The 16,853-nt window shown below is 33.8% G+C and overlaps 1 protein-coding gene across 6 annotated transcripts in view; it reads left to right on the top strand.

Annotated features, from left to right (window-relative positions):
- The window catches only part of ZZZ3 (zinc finger ZZ-type containing 3), a 60,294-nt gene that overhangs the window by 28,009 nt on the left and 15,432 nt on the right, over window positions 1–16,853 (top strand). For all 6 annotated transcript variants that reach the window (XM_068691394.1, XM_068691391.1, XM_068691392.1 and 3 more), the window contains 2 exons: window positions 1,550–3,108; window positions 16,126–16,264. In XM_068691394.1, the coding sequence (XP_068547495.1) occupies window positions 1,601–3,108; window positions 16,126–16,264 (1,647 nt within the window). In that variant the 5' untranslated portion in view covers window positions 1,550–1,600. The remainder of the gene's footprint in view (window positions 1–1,549; window positions 3,109–16,125; window positions 16,265–16,853) is intronic.

Below are 16,853 nucleotides of genomic sequence, written 5' to 3'. Positions count from 1 at the left end.
CCTCCCCACCAGCCTTCAACTTGTCTTGCTAGTTGAAAAGCTAGAGAGAAGAATTGTATGGCTATTGCTCAGTCAAATGCTGCTAAAGCCAGAAGCTTGAGAGTAGCATTTCCATATTCCGTAATTACTTATGTCAATTTATGGCTTTAAGTATAAAAACAGTTTGCTTGTTTTTTTTTGGTGGCTGTTTGTGGATTGCTACCAGTAATACATTAGGATTAGACTAATTTTGTATTCAGTGATTTTCAGAGTTTACAAGCTTTATATTAACAAAGCTAAATGTTAGGTTTTTTTTCATATTACTATAGTTAAAAAGAAACATTTTATTCATGAGCATTGCTTGTATGTATAGCTATATCAAACAATATTTTAGCATGTTTCTTTTACTATGAAAAACGTCTTGTACTAAGAACACATAAGCAGACAACATTATTTATAATTACTATTACAATTACTATTAATTGTCAAACTTCAATTGCTTAAGAGGTGTACTGGACTTGTCCCATTCTCTCTTTTCTACTCTATGACCAACTGACACTAAACAGTAGAACACTGAGAATTTGTGCTCTTACTTCTGTTCTCTTGTTGAAGATTAAAAAAAAAAAAAACTCATGAAACAATTTTCTTCCATTTGTCATTTTCTGCCTTTTGAAGAAGCATGTAAAAGGTTTGATTCCATATTTAAAATGTTAAGCTTTCACATCATATGTTAGTGAAACAGGTTTCTGAAATCTGGAATTCAGATAGATGGAAAAGGGGTTGGTATGCTATTATGTACAAACGTGAATCTATTCATTATCATGGATATTATGACAGATTTGTGGTGATGTGGAGTTTGACATGTTGAATTTTTAGAGATGAATAAAAAAGGTATAAGACTGAAGTGACTTTTATGAAAAAACGTTATTTTCAGATTGTGCTCCTACATTTTAGCCAGAAATCTCAAATATACTCTCAAACTAGATGTTTTAAACTTACCATTGAGTCTGAATTTACTTAAATCCCATGTCAGTGATGATTCATCAACTATGTGAAAATTTGGAAAATGGAGAAGGCTTGGAAGGACAGCATTCTAGTACTTCAGAGGAGATTGAGACAATAGAGCTAGGCTTTTCGTTCACGTCAGTAGTGCAAAAATGAGCGATGGTGATCAAAAATTGAATTAGGAGAGGTCCCACCTGGATATAACAAAACTATTTTCCCTGTGAAGACAAACACTGGAACAGGTTGCCCTGAGGCTGTACTCAGAGGTTTTCAAGATCCAACTAGATGTAGTCCTATGTAACCTCATCTGAATTTTTTGAGCAGGAGGTTAGACCTGAGTAATGTGTTTTTGTTTTAAGCAAGAAGTTGAACTAGGTGACCTTATAGGTCTTTTCTAACCTAAACTTCTTAATGTCCTAATTCATTGGCACATAAAGGAATCATATTATTACAATGAATAGACATGTTTGGTTTTACATTAGATAATGTAGTAATATGTTCTTCAGAATTGCTATATCTGTAGGTGGTTTTGTATTTTTTTTAATTTTTGTTTATTTTTTTTAAGGTTTCCCAATGAGTGGATCATGATGAACATACTTTAGGGACTTGCCATAGTATGGCTGCTTCTCGATCTACTCGTGTTACAAGATCAACAGTGGGTTTAAATGGTTTGGATGAAAACTTTTGTGGTCGAACGTTAAGAAACCGTAGTATTGCTCATCCAGAGGAAGTTTCACCCCATCCTCAAGTACGATCGAGGTCACCAAAGAAGAGGCCAGAGTCTGTGCAAACTCAGAAGGGAGGTAACGGTGGAAGAACTACTGATTTGAAACAACAGAGTGCTCGGGAATCATGGGTGAGCCCTAGAAAGAGAGGGCTTTCTACTTCAGAAAAAGATAATGTTGATAAACAAACTGTGGAAAATTGTGAGAAACGACAAGGAGAACCTGTATCACCAGTATTGAAAAGAATTAAACGCTGTCTACGTTCGGAGGCACCTAACAGTTCAGAAGAAGACTTGTCTACTAAAACAGAGAAGGAATCATTGGAGCGTAAAAGTTTAGTGTCGGACAATGATGCACTCTCTCCTGGGACTAAGCGAGCTTGTCGATGTCTTATATTGGATGATTGTGACAAAAGGGAAGTTAAAAAGGTGAATGTGTGTGCAGAAGGATTTAATAATTCTGCAGTAGTTGAAGAAATCGCAGGCTACCAGACTGTCAATGGAGTTGGCGAGAGAGACTCAAATTCTCTAAACTGTGATGACTGTCAGTTTGATGGGAACGCTAAGCAAAACAATGCTGGCTCCTGTATGCCCAAGGATAAAACAGTAGCAGAAAATGGAAACTCATTTGCCCATTCTTCTTTGTTGCTTAATAGCAGCAAAGAGGACAGTGTTGTAGACCATTATGTGCCTTGCACAAACTCTCAAGAACAGGTAAAGTTAGAGGACCACAAAATAATAAATGACTGCTTGCCTGAAGAGCATGCTAATCAGGCAGATGAGCCAGCTACGGGGTCCTTTTCTGAAATCCAGTCATCTTTGTTGAGGGATTCTGAGGAGGAAGTAGATGTAGTAGGAGATAGCAGTGCCTCTAAGGAACAGTGTGCTGAAAACACCAATAGCAACCCGAATACCCATCATGACAGTGCATCAATCTCAGGCGAACCTGAACCACATTCTTCAGTGCTGGACTGTGTTTCAGCTCAAATGACATCTATTTCAGAACTTCAAGAACACAGATATACATTGAGAACTTCACCACGAAGGGCTGCCCCTGCCAGAAGTAGCCCTACTAAAAATAACTCTCCTTGTAGAGAAAACGGACAGGTTGAGGAAAATAATATTAGTCCCACTGAAAAGAATGTACCTGTAGGTATTAATAATATCAATGGATCTCCCAAAAACTCTGAAGAAATTAAACAGAATGAAAAAGAGAGGAATTGTAATACAGACCATGGGAGTGATGGACTACGAAAGCCACTTTCTGAGGCTAGGCTTGTTGCTGGATATATACCATCTGCCAAAGAGAGTGCCAACAATCACACTGCAGAGGATGATGAGGAAGAGCCTGATGTGTATTACTTTGAATCAGATCATGTGGCATTGAAACACAACAAAGAGTATGTGTAACTATGGTAACCATGAATTCTGCTTTTGTTTCTTACAAAAATACGTAAATTAATAAGTATTTGAAGTACTGTCACAAAAACTTAAATGCTTTATAATTTTCATAGTCTTCAATCTTCATTTTTCTTCCTTGTTTCTACCCCAAACGAAATTAAACTCCCTATTTAATATGCAGTATGGTACAGCAATGTGGTTTATACATTTGTAGTGATATGGGTGCTTTGGCCAGAAATTGTTTTTGGAAGCACATCTGTTATCTCTTTTCTCTAGAAAGCTAGCTGGAAGCAAAACAAAGAATCTATGACCCCCTAATTAGAAACAGTTCAGTTACCTATCAGCGTATCTAATAGACACAGCACAGACAGCTTATGAAGCTGACATTCTGTTGTATATAGAACTTAAGGTTTGTTTTCATGCTCATGGGAAAAAAACTTTCTGTTACAATATTAAGGAAGGTCAATTTTTTAAACACAGCAATTTGAGAAATTTCTCCAGAATATGTTGTGTTACACTGTTGTTTATATTCATTTAAATGTAAATATATATACATTCTGATTATTATTAGAAAAGAGTACTGATGTTTTTATATTTATCATCTAAATGTCTGTAAGTAGATAACTGCGGTAATTGTAAATACATGGTAACTGTGACAGTGATCTTTAAAACAAAAGGGTGCTTTTCTCAGTGAAGAAAGTTTATGTGGAGAAAATTTGTCTTCAAGTAATAGATCGTGGCAGTTTTTATTTCACAGTCTTTGTTACACATTTGACTTCTGTGTGTTTTGCTGTTTAGTAGATGCTCTGCATTTTGTTGTGAGTACTGAGGGGCCAAATTCAGATAATCTTCAGTTTGCTTTATGTAGAGAGCTAAAGATATTGCTAGTAGTTTCTGTAATAATCACAGCACAATCATTATGAATAGGGGGCATAAAGCAGAGATGATTGTTTAATCCAGCAGAAGTTTGCCTGTTTTGGGGGTGGATGCTAGAGCTGTATTATTTTTATGATGCGATTTTGCTCAATATTGGATATGAATGCATTATTTTAGTCAGAGAAAATTATGGATTAGGGCATGGTTGACACAAACTATCATTTTAAAATAATGATGAACTATCTGTATCTTCAGCCATCAGTCCAAAGTATATGGACACTTGTTCTGCTAGATAGAATTGTAAATGGAAAAATTGTAAATGGGAAAAATGGACTATTGTCTTTTGAAATTTTTTAATCTGTATATGGGATGACTTTACTAGTTATGTTAGTACGAAAATATAATAGTATTGTATCCACTGATTTGGTATTTATTAGGAAGAGTGATGAAGATTAGATCAGATTTTTAGATGTAGTTTCCATTTTAACATCTTCCAAATTAAACATGTCCAAAATGCACAGTTCTTTAAATCAAAATCTGAACTTGAAGGTAAATATGGGGGGGCGGGGGAAGTTTTGTTTTTCCCCTAACAATTAAACACAGATCTAAAGTGTTCCTGAAAAAAATCAGGAATATGCCCTAGTGTTAGCTTTTGAATATATACTGTTACAGTATATATCATATACTATATACCACATATATATAGTATATATATAATATACTATATACATAGTATTATATATCATATACTATATAATATATAATCATACTATATATATTATATAGTATATACTGTTATATACTCTGAAAATGTGATGAATTGTTCACACTGGCAGATTGTTTGTTAGAGCTTTTGAAATTGGATGTTTGTACAGGTCACCTGCAATTAGGACTTGGTAACTTGCTATTAACTTGCTGTCTGAATGCAGAACTCTGAAAAAAAGTGCTGTTTTTTATCCTATTTTATATTTTAATGATATTTGGTGGTAAAACAAAGTCAAAACTAGAATTCTCTCCTAGATCAAGAAAGTCATCCCTACTATTCAGAAGGGAAGCATGCTTCTGAAGGTAGTATTACTTAACTGGATGTTCTTTTCCCTTTAAAAGCATGTTGTTATTGTTGGAAAATTACAAGCAGCTTTGGGGGGACTGTAGGGCTTATATTTGAAAGAAAATAAATCTAGTATTCTGATGGTTCCTCATGATAATGTGATCCTTCTAAATAACTTAAATCTATATTTGGTAATCCTTTATCTGGAACTTCATAGTTCAAAAGTTAATCAAATACAGTGCAATACATTATTTTAAAGATTAAAAATACATCAACATTCATTACAGGGTACTCTTAATTCATGTGTTAGGTTTTGAATTGTGTATTGATTTTACCCCTGTTTTATCTCATATGGTGATTATTTTCAAAAATGGTAGATTGAAAAAAGAGGTGTTAGCAGAAATATTTTCCTTGATGTCCCCTTTCTAGGGAGACAAAGAATTCCAGGGTTCCCTTGCCATCAGGTATAGGCTTTTCATTTTGCCTTTGATAGTTTTGGTTAAACAAAGTATGCTAGTCTTAGGCTTCTTAGATCTGCACACGGTATATGGTTTTGTTTTTCTGTCCTCCATTAGTTTGTGATTAAACTTGTCTTTATGGATGATACTTTCCTTTGGTTTATGTTTCTGTTCACTTTTAAAAGCAAACTCAGAAAGGCATTAGCATCTTGGCTGGGTTCAGGAGGCAGATTTCTCCAGTAAGCCATTAATACTGTTCTTTGGATCAGCCACAGAGGGGAAAAAATCTATATTCCTCTGAGATGTAGAATCAATTTATGTCTATAGACTTAAATTATTTCTTGTTTCATTACATAGTTTGATTAACACACATTCATACAGCTGATTTTCACTCTCCAAGAAATTATTGCAACATTGATAAAATATGAATATACCATAACCTTCAACAGCTGGTGATGCGACTTGCTATAAGAAAAACAAGTGAATGTATATTGTGGTATTTTGTATGAGTATCTGTTGTATTTTGAATGTTAACATCTTTAAGCAACATTCATATGTTAATATTTCTGGGAAAACTGGATGATATGATAGGAAAAATAATTATCACAGAAAGCAAATTATGGAATGTTATTTTGACCTTCTCTCAGAACAATAATGGATGCTCCACAAGCTCTTTAATAGGATTTTTCCATCCTACAAAGAAGGATCCAAGATCTCTAAAAAGAAATCTTACTGCAGTGTTAGACATTCATGTAGACAGTAACAGGCTGATCTGGGGGTTGTATAATTGTGAAGTATTGTTAATTTTCCTGCGATTGAACACAATTTGATTTCTTGTGTATTGTAATGCCTCAGAAAAAATATGGTTTGGTGAATGTTTGAGAACTCAGCTTTTATTTTGTAGCTCAGAAACCTTTACATCATCTTTTGAGATACTTCCATTAAAACAGAACTTGTTGATTTAATTTTTACATTGCTAAACTTTATACTCTGTGTTTAGTGTTTTGCATGTGTCCTTTATCAGTAGTGTTGAATATCTCTTTGCTGTATCTTTTGATAGCCTAATTGTTTCTTACAGTGCATTAGCTTATTTTAATTTTCTGTCTTCGCATTATTTTCTTTTCAGTGTATTTTACCCTTTGTCCTGTGTTTCATTTAGTGTTCTTTTGTTTGTTTGTTTGTTTTTTCTTCTCTTAATCTCTTTGCAAGTTTGCACTGTTTGGCAGGTACCAGGTTATGAGGGACAAATTTTGCTTAGCGCTCTTCTGGAGCTACTGAAGGCTTTAGGTGAAAATGTGATTGAGTTTCCATGTGTATAAAATTCATGTGTATTTCCAAGATAATGTAAATTGTGGTTTGCTTTGTAGGGAGCACTTAGGTGTGTAGGTAAGCCCGTTGAAAGACAAGAATTGTGCATGAAGACTTGCCTACAAGCATTACATTGCAAGAAATAGTACCCTGTGTTTATTCAGTAAATAAATATTCTCATATATCTTTGTTTTCATTTATTACTTTGTAATATTTAACATTATAATAGTTGTACTGACATTTAATCTGAAGACAGATTAAAATGAATTATTTTAATACATCTCTTAAAACCCAGTCTTGTGAATTCTTACTGCGGGTTTTATTGTTGCAAAGGCCTTGGAAACTTGGACTACATTGGATAGTCCAATAAGATTTAATTGACTATTTATAGAAATACCTTAAATTTATTTGGATGTGTTTAACTTTCAATATTACATGAATGTGAGAAACCAAAGAAACATCTGTGGCATTTTCTGCAGTACTAGATTTGTATTTTATTCAGTGAGTCAGGAATGTTTCTGCCTAATAAATCAGATTTTAGAAGTTTGTCTTATTGCACTTGACTTGCTAGAATACAGTCTGGTGCATCTTGTTATACCAGTTATTTATTTGTTATGCCTAGGTCTTCTTGAAGTGTAACTCTAACATAATTTTGTAGCAGTCTCTTTCATTAAGCTGAATTTCTAATATTCCCTACACCATCTTTTTTCTTTAACCGGCTGGTAACGAATATTAAAAACCAAGTTACTTCTTGGTGAATATATTTCATGATAAAATCTCAATGTCTATCTTCCAATGTATATTGGTTAAGAATAAAAATACTCTAACTACTGTATTTTATCCTCATGCTTTCAGATATATTGAGATATATATGTCAGAGTTAAGGACAAATTTATCATACAGTATGAATTTATTTTAATGTACAGATAAGATAGTCTAACATTCCTTTGTAGTGAGGGTATGTAGCTATGAGTAGCTAGTACTACAGAATAAATTACCCTTCTCTGTTTTCAGAACATCTTTGTCTTGTCTTCCTGTGCAGCACACAGTTTTATTCTGAGGAGACTGGGTTTTAGATTGTTTCATCATCTTCAGGAGCACAGGGAATTGGTGCATATCAAGTTACTTTTCAGTAGCAGTTTTTATTCCATACTGAGGTGGAGAGCGCTAGGAGAAGGCAATTGTTTTGTAAATACGTTACCTCTGATTTCTCTATAGGAGAATATTCAGCAGCATTGATGAAGTATAAATTTTAGTGTTGAAGAGGAATAGAAATTAATTGCTAGTTTTAAAAAAGCATATATGCCATATGTATTAGACCAGAATGTTTTTTAATTCGTGCTTAGTCTGCTCCATCATAAAGTGGTATGGCACATAGCATTACATTTTTTTTTAATTATATCTTAATGTAAAATTTAAGCATACATGATCACCACCACCCCCAAAGGAGTAGGTTCTGTTCTCTGGTAGATGGATCTATATTCTCAGTAAGTAACAAAACATTAAATCAGTTTTAAGTTAAAAATCTCATTTCATGTAGAATTTGAATGCTGCAACTAGTTCATCTGCAAAGTAGAAAAATAAGAATTCAATTAGATACTCCTAGTATGAGTTTCTGATCAACTGCAGAGTGGTAGTGCAGATAATTGTGCTACTAAATCATATCATGCTACTGTAGTGGGCATACAACCAGATTTATTAATCAAGTTGTGGTTATATTTTACATCAGCTTAAAATATTCAGGTTTATTTTTTTTGCCTGCATTATTATGTTTTATGACATCCTTCCTATATACTTATCAATGGAAAATGTTGTAAATGATATAAAATTATTGCGAGATCAAAGAAATGTTTAGTAAGAGTATTAATCATAGAATCATGATTTATAATTACATAAACTGCCCAATAAACACTAAATAATGAAGTTCGTAATTTGTAAGAGGTAATGTCTTGGGCGTGTGCAACATCTGCTTTTTTCTCACCAGTAGTAGGCTTATCCCAGCAGCTATTAAATGTCAAGTACATATGTCGAATTCATTTTTTCTTTCTCTGAATATATTTGTCTTGCTGTCAGCCACAGTTCAATCCTGGTGAACAGCACTATCAACCCCAGAGCGATCTTCATTTAAATAATGCATCCTGTGGAAAACAAAGCTTGATTTCTCTTGGATTAATGTTCTTTGCTCCTTGAATTCTCTTCTTATTTGCCTGATACCAGCTTTTCTTTCTTCTTATTACTCTCACGTCCAAGAGTCCTCTGTTGTAGCTTCCTGTCCTGGGAGAGACTGCTTACCTGCTGACTGACATGGTGGTAGTGTGTGCGCCTCTGTGCCTGCGGATGGACTGACCAGGATGCAAAAAGTAACAGCGGAATTCTGCTTGCCTTGCTCTTAGTGGAGCCAGCACTTACCATGTCTCCTGCTTCCCATACTGACAGATTGTAGAGAGACCATGCAGGAACTCATTTATCTTTCAAACTTTGTCGTTCAATATGGCTCAGAAATCACAGAGAAGAAATGCACAAATGGAGGAAAAAAAAAAAAAAAAAGAGTAACCCACCAATTTACTATTTTAATGCAGAACAATGGTAAAAATTTATTTTCCGATTTGGGAAATTTAGAAATGTTTGCCATTTTTGGAGGATCCTTATAGTAAATCATATGTTTTTGAGGTGTAGGAAATACCAGAGTTGCAAGAGCAGATGCTGTAGGAAAATCATGGTTCTGATTTAAAAAAAAAAAAAAAAAAAAAAAAAGTAATTCATGCACACAGCACAGCTATGTAAAGGTGTGGTTTTGGCTTTACACAAGTCACACTTTAAACAAAAGCAGAAGTGGTGATATCTCAATGCTGCTATACCAGTATAAAAGTATATTTGGTGGGGTGAGGAATAAATGATAATGTAATTGTCTACCTGATAAGGATGTTCAGATATTTCACTAAAACATTAATAAGCATAATGGTGCCACCAAGAAAATAAGCAGACCCTAATGACTGATATGTGCTATGAGAATACTGGAGTCTTTACTTTTCAGTTTTAACTAACCTAGCGTGAAATGATAACTTCATTACCAGTCTTGTATATTTGTTCTGATATTATATGAATTTTTGGCAGGATCATGAACCACAAACTGATTTTAGAGTCAGTCTTTTAGAGAGGAATTGTGTGAGCAGCATGTACTCAAGTTTGGTTTAATGTTGTTAAGTTCTAATTAATAGAGGAGTTCCTTTGGTACTAGAAACTACTCTAGATGCTATTTTAAAAGGAGGAAAGATCCTAGGGTTTTGTTTCCTGTATATTCAGGCTTTGATAGGGATGGGTACGTGATTTTTAACTTCTCATTGCGAATCTGTCCATCTTTGTTTTGCTCTGCATAGTTAAAGAAGATACACTGTTGATTCATGTAAGAAACTTTAAAAGTTCTGTTTCCTAAACAAAGGCCCAAATGTGTTTGTTTCTTGGTTTATTATTATAGTGGGTGTTAATAAAAAGATGCATTTTACTCCTTTACTTCCTTATTTCTTCCCTCTCTTTCATTTTGTACACACACAAAGAAAAAGATTGAGTAATTCTTTACTGTAAAAATTATTTTTGTTCCTACAGCATGAACGTACACAAGTGAGTTTTTTCCATGTATTTTAGTGAAAACCTGCTGATTAACACAGAATGAATTGAGAGAGTTCAGTAACCAGTAGTGTCAGCTTTAGTTATGTTTTGTTTTATGTAGGTGTTTATTACAGCCTCATCCAAGCATTTAGAAATTGCCATTTTTATTGTTACCAGAAGTCAATTAGTGCATACTTTTGTTGTCATTATATGTATAAAGCAAAGATACATTTTAAGTATTTAGTTACCTCAGAAGTCTTTTACGTGTTCTAAAGTATAAATAGTATGTACGGATAAAGCACGATAAATTACAGTACATATAAAGAGTTTAAGTTATAGTGGAAAGCAGTTTCATAATGAGTTGCAAAATGGGCCCTAAGTGGATTACCTTAGTCACAGTACCTAAGCATTAGGTAAGTAAAAACCTACTGTGTGCTGCTTTCGTCAGGGAAAGGTGCTTTTGTCCTGATGGGACTTAATATATGCCTGTATTTATTATACTCTCAAAGTCTCCTCTGTTTCTGAACGAATATCAAAAAAGGACCTCTCTTCATCAGTCTCTTCTGCTTCCATGTTGCTGTTGTATGTTCTACAAGTCTCACATTAGCATGAATCCCTGCACTTATCCCCAGTGCACTAATATTTTTTTTTTTTTTTTAGATCTTGAATATACTGTAGAATAATTTGAAGGGAAGTAGGGTCAAAATTTCTGTATCTTGCAGACTTCATGCCAAGCTTAAAAGCTGGAGACTTTATCTGATGTTTATGAACTAACTTTAAAAAAAAGTAAAATAATAATAATCTTTTAAAAGAGATGATTGATCGATCTGACCTGAAGATTTCTTCAGGAAGCTCGTCTGGTACTATAGCTGTCTTGGATTAAACTAGAAATTCTAAGTACGTTTTCTTCTATTTACTTGTGTAAATTTAAGTGTATTTACTTAACCTACTACATTAATTTCCTGTCTTTTACTACAATCTGTTTAATACCAGTCCTTTTTTAGCTTAGCATCTAATAAAGTTTTTTTCTGATTTGCTGATAGTATGCCAAAATCTGGTGGTAAATGATGTGGAAAGCGTTTTTAATACATATATTGCTACAGTGCCAGTAGATGGCACTAAAACAAAGACTTGCTTAAAACCTTCCAAGGAATGATATATTGATTGTGCACAGAGTTCTTGGAATTGCAAATTACAAAACTAGTTTGTTTTACTGTCGTATTTTTTTCTATGTATATTTTAGCCATTTTTAATGAAAAAATGTGTAGTCTTTCATTTAAGATAAATCCTAGCTGCACAAGAAATAATCAAATTTTCAAATGTCATAACATTTTAATTATGGCATATGTATTTTTACCTTCCAGTTCTTCTAATAACCCAAGAATTTTGTTACCATACTACTTACTGTATTGTAAACTATGTTCAGGCAACTGTAGAAATGCAGCTAGTGTTTGGGGATTGGAAAGTGGTGACTGACAGCTTCACAGCATTTTCTTGGTCAGGAGAGGACAAGTCGCTTGTTTTTAGTTAGTCAACAAAATACATGTCTTTGCATGGTACTGAGTGGTGATTGTGTGGCAAATGTGGTTGACTTATTCACTTTTTTCTAACCTTTAAGTAATTTCCAAGAGCAGGCAGACAATAAATTACTGAAGGTCTGTAAGCTAACTTAATATCTTAAGAAAAAAAAAGTTGCTACAGCTTTCCTTTACTAATAAGTGTCACCTGCTAGCTTTATAAAGCTCTTTTGTGTATTGCCATCTTTTTAAAAAATACTGCATAGATTTGCAATAGTGGTCTGACAATGATAAATACATTTAAATAATAAGGGAACAAATTATCTTTGTGATAATAGTGGAAATGTTTTAAATCCATAATTGGTCACACTAAAAACAAGTAGTAAGCTTTCAGCAGTGTGTATGTAAGATAGCCTGACTGCTCTGTGAAACTTCGAAGTGGTCAACATCATGTGATTATATAAAGAAGTAAATGTGAGAGTTTGTATACTTACTTTGGAGGAGATTCTGTAGTCATGTAAGGTTGATAAAGATAAATTAGTTAACATTAGGAAATAAGGACTAAACCTTCAGGTTGAAGGGATTTGTCTACAAGTTCCATTCATTTTCACTTGAGGGGAAAGTAGAATACTACTGTCTCTACCTGCATTATAATTACATTGAAACATTAGATAAGAAAAAATCGATAAATTCACACTGTATTGTGTTGAGATACCTCTTGGACATTTCAAGTTTGTTGTGTGAGTACTTCAGATAGGTACTTGAAATGGAAATTATTTATGGATGAGAGGGGACCAGTGGCATTCAGTTTTCTTACATGTTCTTAAACATTTGTGGATGAAGATCCCTTGGGTGGCTTGTTTTCAGACAAGGGCCCAGCATGTTTTTATGGCTGCCCCTTACGTTGTCCAGCAAGACAAAAATGATGCTTTACATTTACATAATATATAATATATATTAACTAATAATATATATTAACTGAAAAGCCTCACTCATTAATTTTTATCCCATTCACTGATTTGAATCAAATGCCTAAAAGTTAAAATCTTTGCTTTGTAGTATGTTTCTCAGATCACTCATTCACTTAAGATTTAAAGTACAGTACGTTCTCCCCTTGAAGGAAGGAGAATCCTTCAGAAACCAGTAACTAGCATCTGACTCTTCCTGCAATACTGAAATCAATTTACTAAAACATGCTGAATGGCATGGCTTCTTGTACAGGCTGCTGTTAAGTCATTTGCTATAAAAATAGTGTTTTACTATGCAAGTTGTGGAAACACGGAAGTACCATCAGTAAAATGAGTCTTCCTACAAAATCAACTGTGCTTCAAGTTTATGTTGCAAAAATTTGGTGATTTGAACTGAGAGAAGCGTACCTTCCATCATTGTAGCTGATATTACTGACTGCCTGTGTACTCAGATAATGTATGTTTAGTCGTATGACTTTTTTTTTTTTTTGCAGAGGATGTGAGTTCATTTTCTTTGGTAATTCCTCACAGATGCTTCATGGGAAATTCTGTAGTTTTTACTGATAATGTAGAGATGGTTGCTGTTTGGTTGCCTTGTTGAAATATGGATCCAGTTTTGCAGCAGAGTGTTGGGACCTGAGGCACAGCTCTTTCTCCTTCCTGTGTCTGAGGCCTTATGTTCACTAGGCTTTTTGAATTTTGGAGAATATTAGTTCTCAGCTGCAAGAAGTAGTTTAAATCATAATTGCTTTGCCTATTCACAAAGGAACTGGAAGATGTATCATAGAATTGTTAGCTGCTTTATTTTTGAAGTGTCTTGGAAATGATGTGGATGCCTTTGTCTTTTGCTTAATGCAGTAAAGGAACAGACAGACTGAGAAAGTGCTCAACATGTGTTACTTGACTTACTGCTTTTTCAGAGAAATTCTTGGCTCTCTTACAGTCGTGTAGGATTGTTGAACAGAAAGCCTGTACAACCATGTGAAAACTGTAGTAGTTGAAAACTTACGGGTTATTTGCAGGTGCATTATTATACAGTCAGTTAAAAAGTTGTGTTGGAATATAAAAGGAAGAACATTGGTTCAGAGAGAATGCAGTACTTAGCAAATACCAAGTATGGAATATGTTAACGATGTATATGAAGGATAGTATTTTCTGTGTTTTATTTGCAAAGCGAGACCTAAAGTGCACATTGCCCCCATTTAAAGAGATCTGATATTAACATAACAAAGTTGCACTCTTGTTCATGGGCTTCAAAAAATATTTGCATATTAAAAACTTTGGAAGTTGAAATAAATAGCTCTGAAGAAATCATTTCCTCGACAGCAGTACAAAAATGCTGGGAAATCTATGTATTGGAGCAGTTTGCTTAATACCCCGTTTTTCACTCCTGAAATATTTAATAATAGTGCTATATAACTGCCGATCAACATCATATATTTCTGAATGATCCTTGTATTTTGTATATTTCCTTGAAGACCAGAGGGATCATTTGTGAGTGATTTAACTTCTAGTCCATGATCACTTCAGTGAGGTTATATGAATGTTTTAATGAGGAGTGGAAGTAATAGAGAGTTTGATATTCTTGTTTTGTTCCTCCTCCCCAGTTGTCATTTCATTCCATTTCAACTTAAGTATGGAAAGATAGGCACTAATCAGATGTTATTGGTAAAAACTAAATGAAGATTTTAATTCCACATATGATGATTCTTGTGAACCTGTAACAATTTGAATTGCAGGTTTTTGTGTTTGTTTGTTTTTTCCCCTCAGGCCAATATGATGTGTTGTCACTACCTTCACAAAACTTATTTCTGATATTCTTTGTTTTGCCTGTTTAGGAATAATTGTATTAGTTACTGAACAAGCATTTCTGGTCTCAATTGAATATAACCTTAATATGTGATGTGCAGACAAATAATAATAGATCCATAATATATTTATATCATGCTGGTTTTAAATCCACTCAGCATTTTAGTATTCAACTAAAAAATTTAAGACTGTATCCCGTGTTTTCAACTATTACATGTAAGTGGAAAGAAAATTAACTTTTGAGGGGTCAGGCAACAGCTTGTCTAGGCAGAATCTTAAATGCTTGATGGTATGAAGCCTGCACTTTGCCTTCAGGCTGTTTACTTCCCTGCACTTAAGGCCTTATCCAATTACCAGGGTAGTCAATTGAAAAACTTGCATTAGCTCTCTAAACTCTGGATCTTTTCTGTAGTATGTGTGGAATTCATAATATTAGTGTTCTCTTTGTTTTAGCAATAAGGGAACAGAAAGAAAATTTACTGAAATAGTTTAGTAGTGAATGCATCTTAGATTTTAGTGTGTGTGCGTATAGTCTATATTTAGTAATTTGCAACTTCAGTGGCCACAGGTAACTGCATGATTCAAGGACTGAAGTGGACTACCATAACTAGAAAGCTTATAAAAAGGATTAAACATAGTTACTACACATTTTTTAAAGGCTTAGTTACAGTATGGTATGATTTCCTGTCTCCAAGTTAGCTTTGTAGAAGGTAGTCTGAGAAGCTTCAATTATTGGGTACAGATATGAGAGTCACGTAAGTGATGCTTTAGTGTATCTGTTAAATAGGAAATCAGAATTGCATGTGAATCCAGCATGGGAGATTTGAGGGAATACTGACATTTCATTCAACTTCTGTATACTTAGAGGAATCTCTTTTGTATGTATTTATTTTGCAAGTTACTTACTTCTTGGTTTATTGGTACGTTTTGTAAATGGTCCTTATATTTTTCTCTTAAGTGAAGCTTCTATGAAATGTTAAACTACAAAGTTTGTACATTCCTGTACAGCATGTGGGTGGTTGAGTGCAATGTTAAAATTTTGTAGTAGAGTCATTTGTAGCTTATTTTGAAGTGAAAGAAATTACATCATTTTGTTTTTCTTTCCTTGTAAGCAAAGTATGTTGATCGTAGCTATTGAGAATATGAGTAGCTTGTCCCTGATACCATATTGTTTTAGCTAGTGTAGGTTTTACATTTAAAGAAGTCTAGTACATAAATATTTTTACTGGTTTATATAAATTCATCTACTACGTAAAATAAGTTGGATATAATTATTTATATAATTCAGTAAAAATGTCTATAAACTGTTTCAGATAAGCTATGACATGTTAGATACTAGTTGATTATTGTGGCTAGTATTTAGGTTTGGGGGGGATCACTTCTAAAGACAACTTTAGTGAGATGTTTTCCTTTGTCTCTGTAGTTATCAGAGACTGTTACAGACGATTGCTGTACTCGAGGCTCAACGTACTCAAGCAGTTCAAGACCTTGAAAGTTTAGGCAGACACCAGAGAGAAGCACTGAAAGATCCTATTGGATTTGTGGAAAGACTCCAGAAGAAGGTATTTCGATGGGCATTTCTTAAGTCTTACTCAGATTTTTTTTTAATAACTAGTAATTCATCATTTGTAGGTATCAGAATTCCATATATACTTGCATAGAAACATTAGGAGCTTGAAGTCCTTTCTCTGCTGAGCAGAAATGACCCTTGGGCTTATAAAATGTTTGAGACGTCTTCAAGTATTTTATTAGATACGTTTTCTTTCCATTGTTACATGGAAATGTAATTTTTAAACTTGTAACGTGGGTATTTTAAGACAACCTGAAATCTACAGGTGACTGCAAGTGCTTGGTTGTAAAGCCAGGAATTTGTAGTTTTTCTCATTAGAGCAATTAAATGACATTCTATGAATGAATTTGGTAGTGTACTTTTGAAAGAGTAGGAAATATCGGTCATTAAACCAAAATGGACATTAGAAAACATACCTGGAAGAGTGCTGGATAATGTAACTAAAATACTGTCTAATGAAGGAGAATGAATTTTGATAAAGAATGATTTTCTTTTCAAGCTTAAAATATGTAGTAACAGAGAAGCTTAAAAAAAAAAAAAAAAGTATTTTATGATGCCCTTTCCCTAGCTTTATAGAGACC

This window comes from Anas acuta, chromosome 8 (assembly GCF_963932015.1).
Source record: "Anas acuta chromosome 8, bAnaAcu1.1, whole genome shotgun sequence".
Lineage (NCBI taxonomy): Eukaryota > Metazoa > Chordata > Aves > Anseriformes > Anatidae > Anas > Anas acuta.
This window is presented reverse-complemented; position numbering and strand designations above follow the sequence as displayed.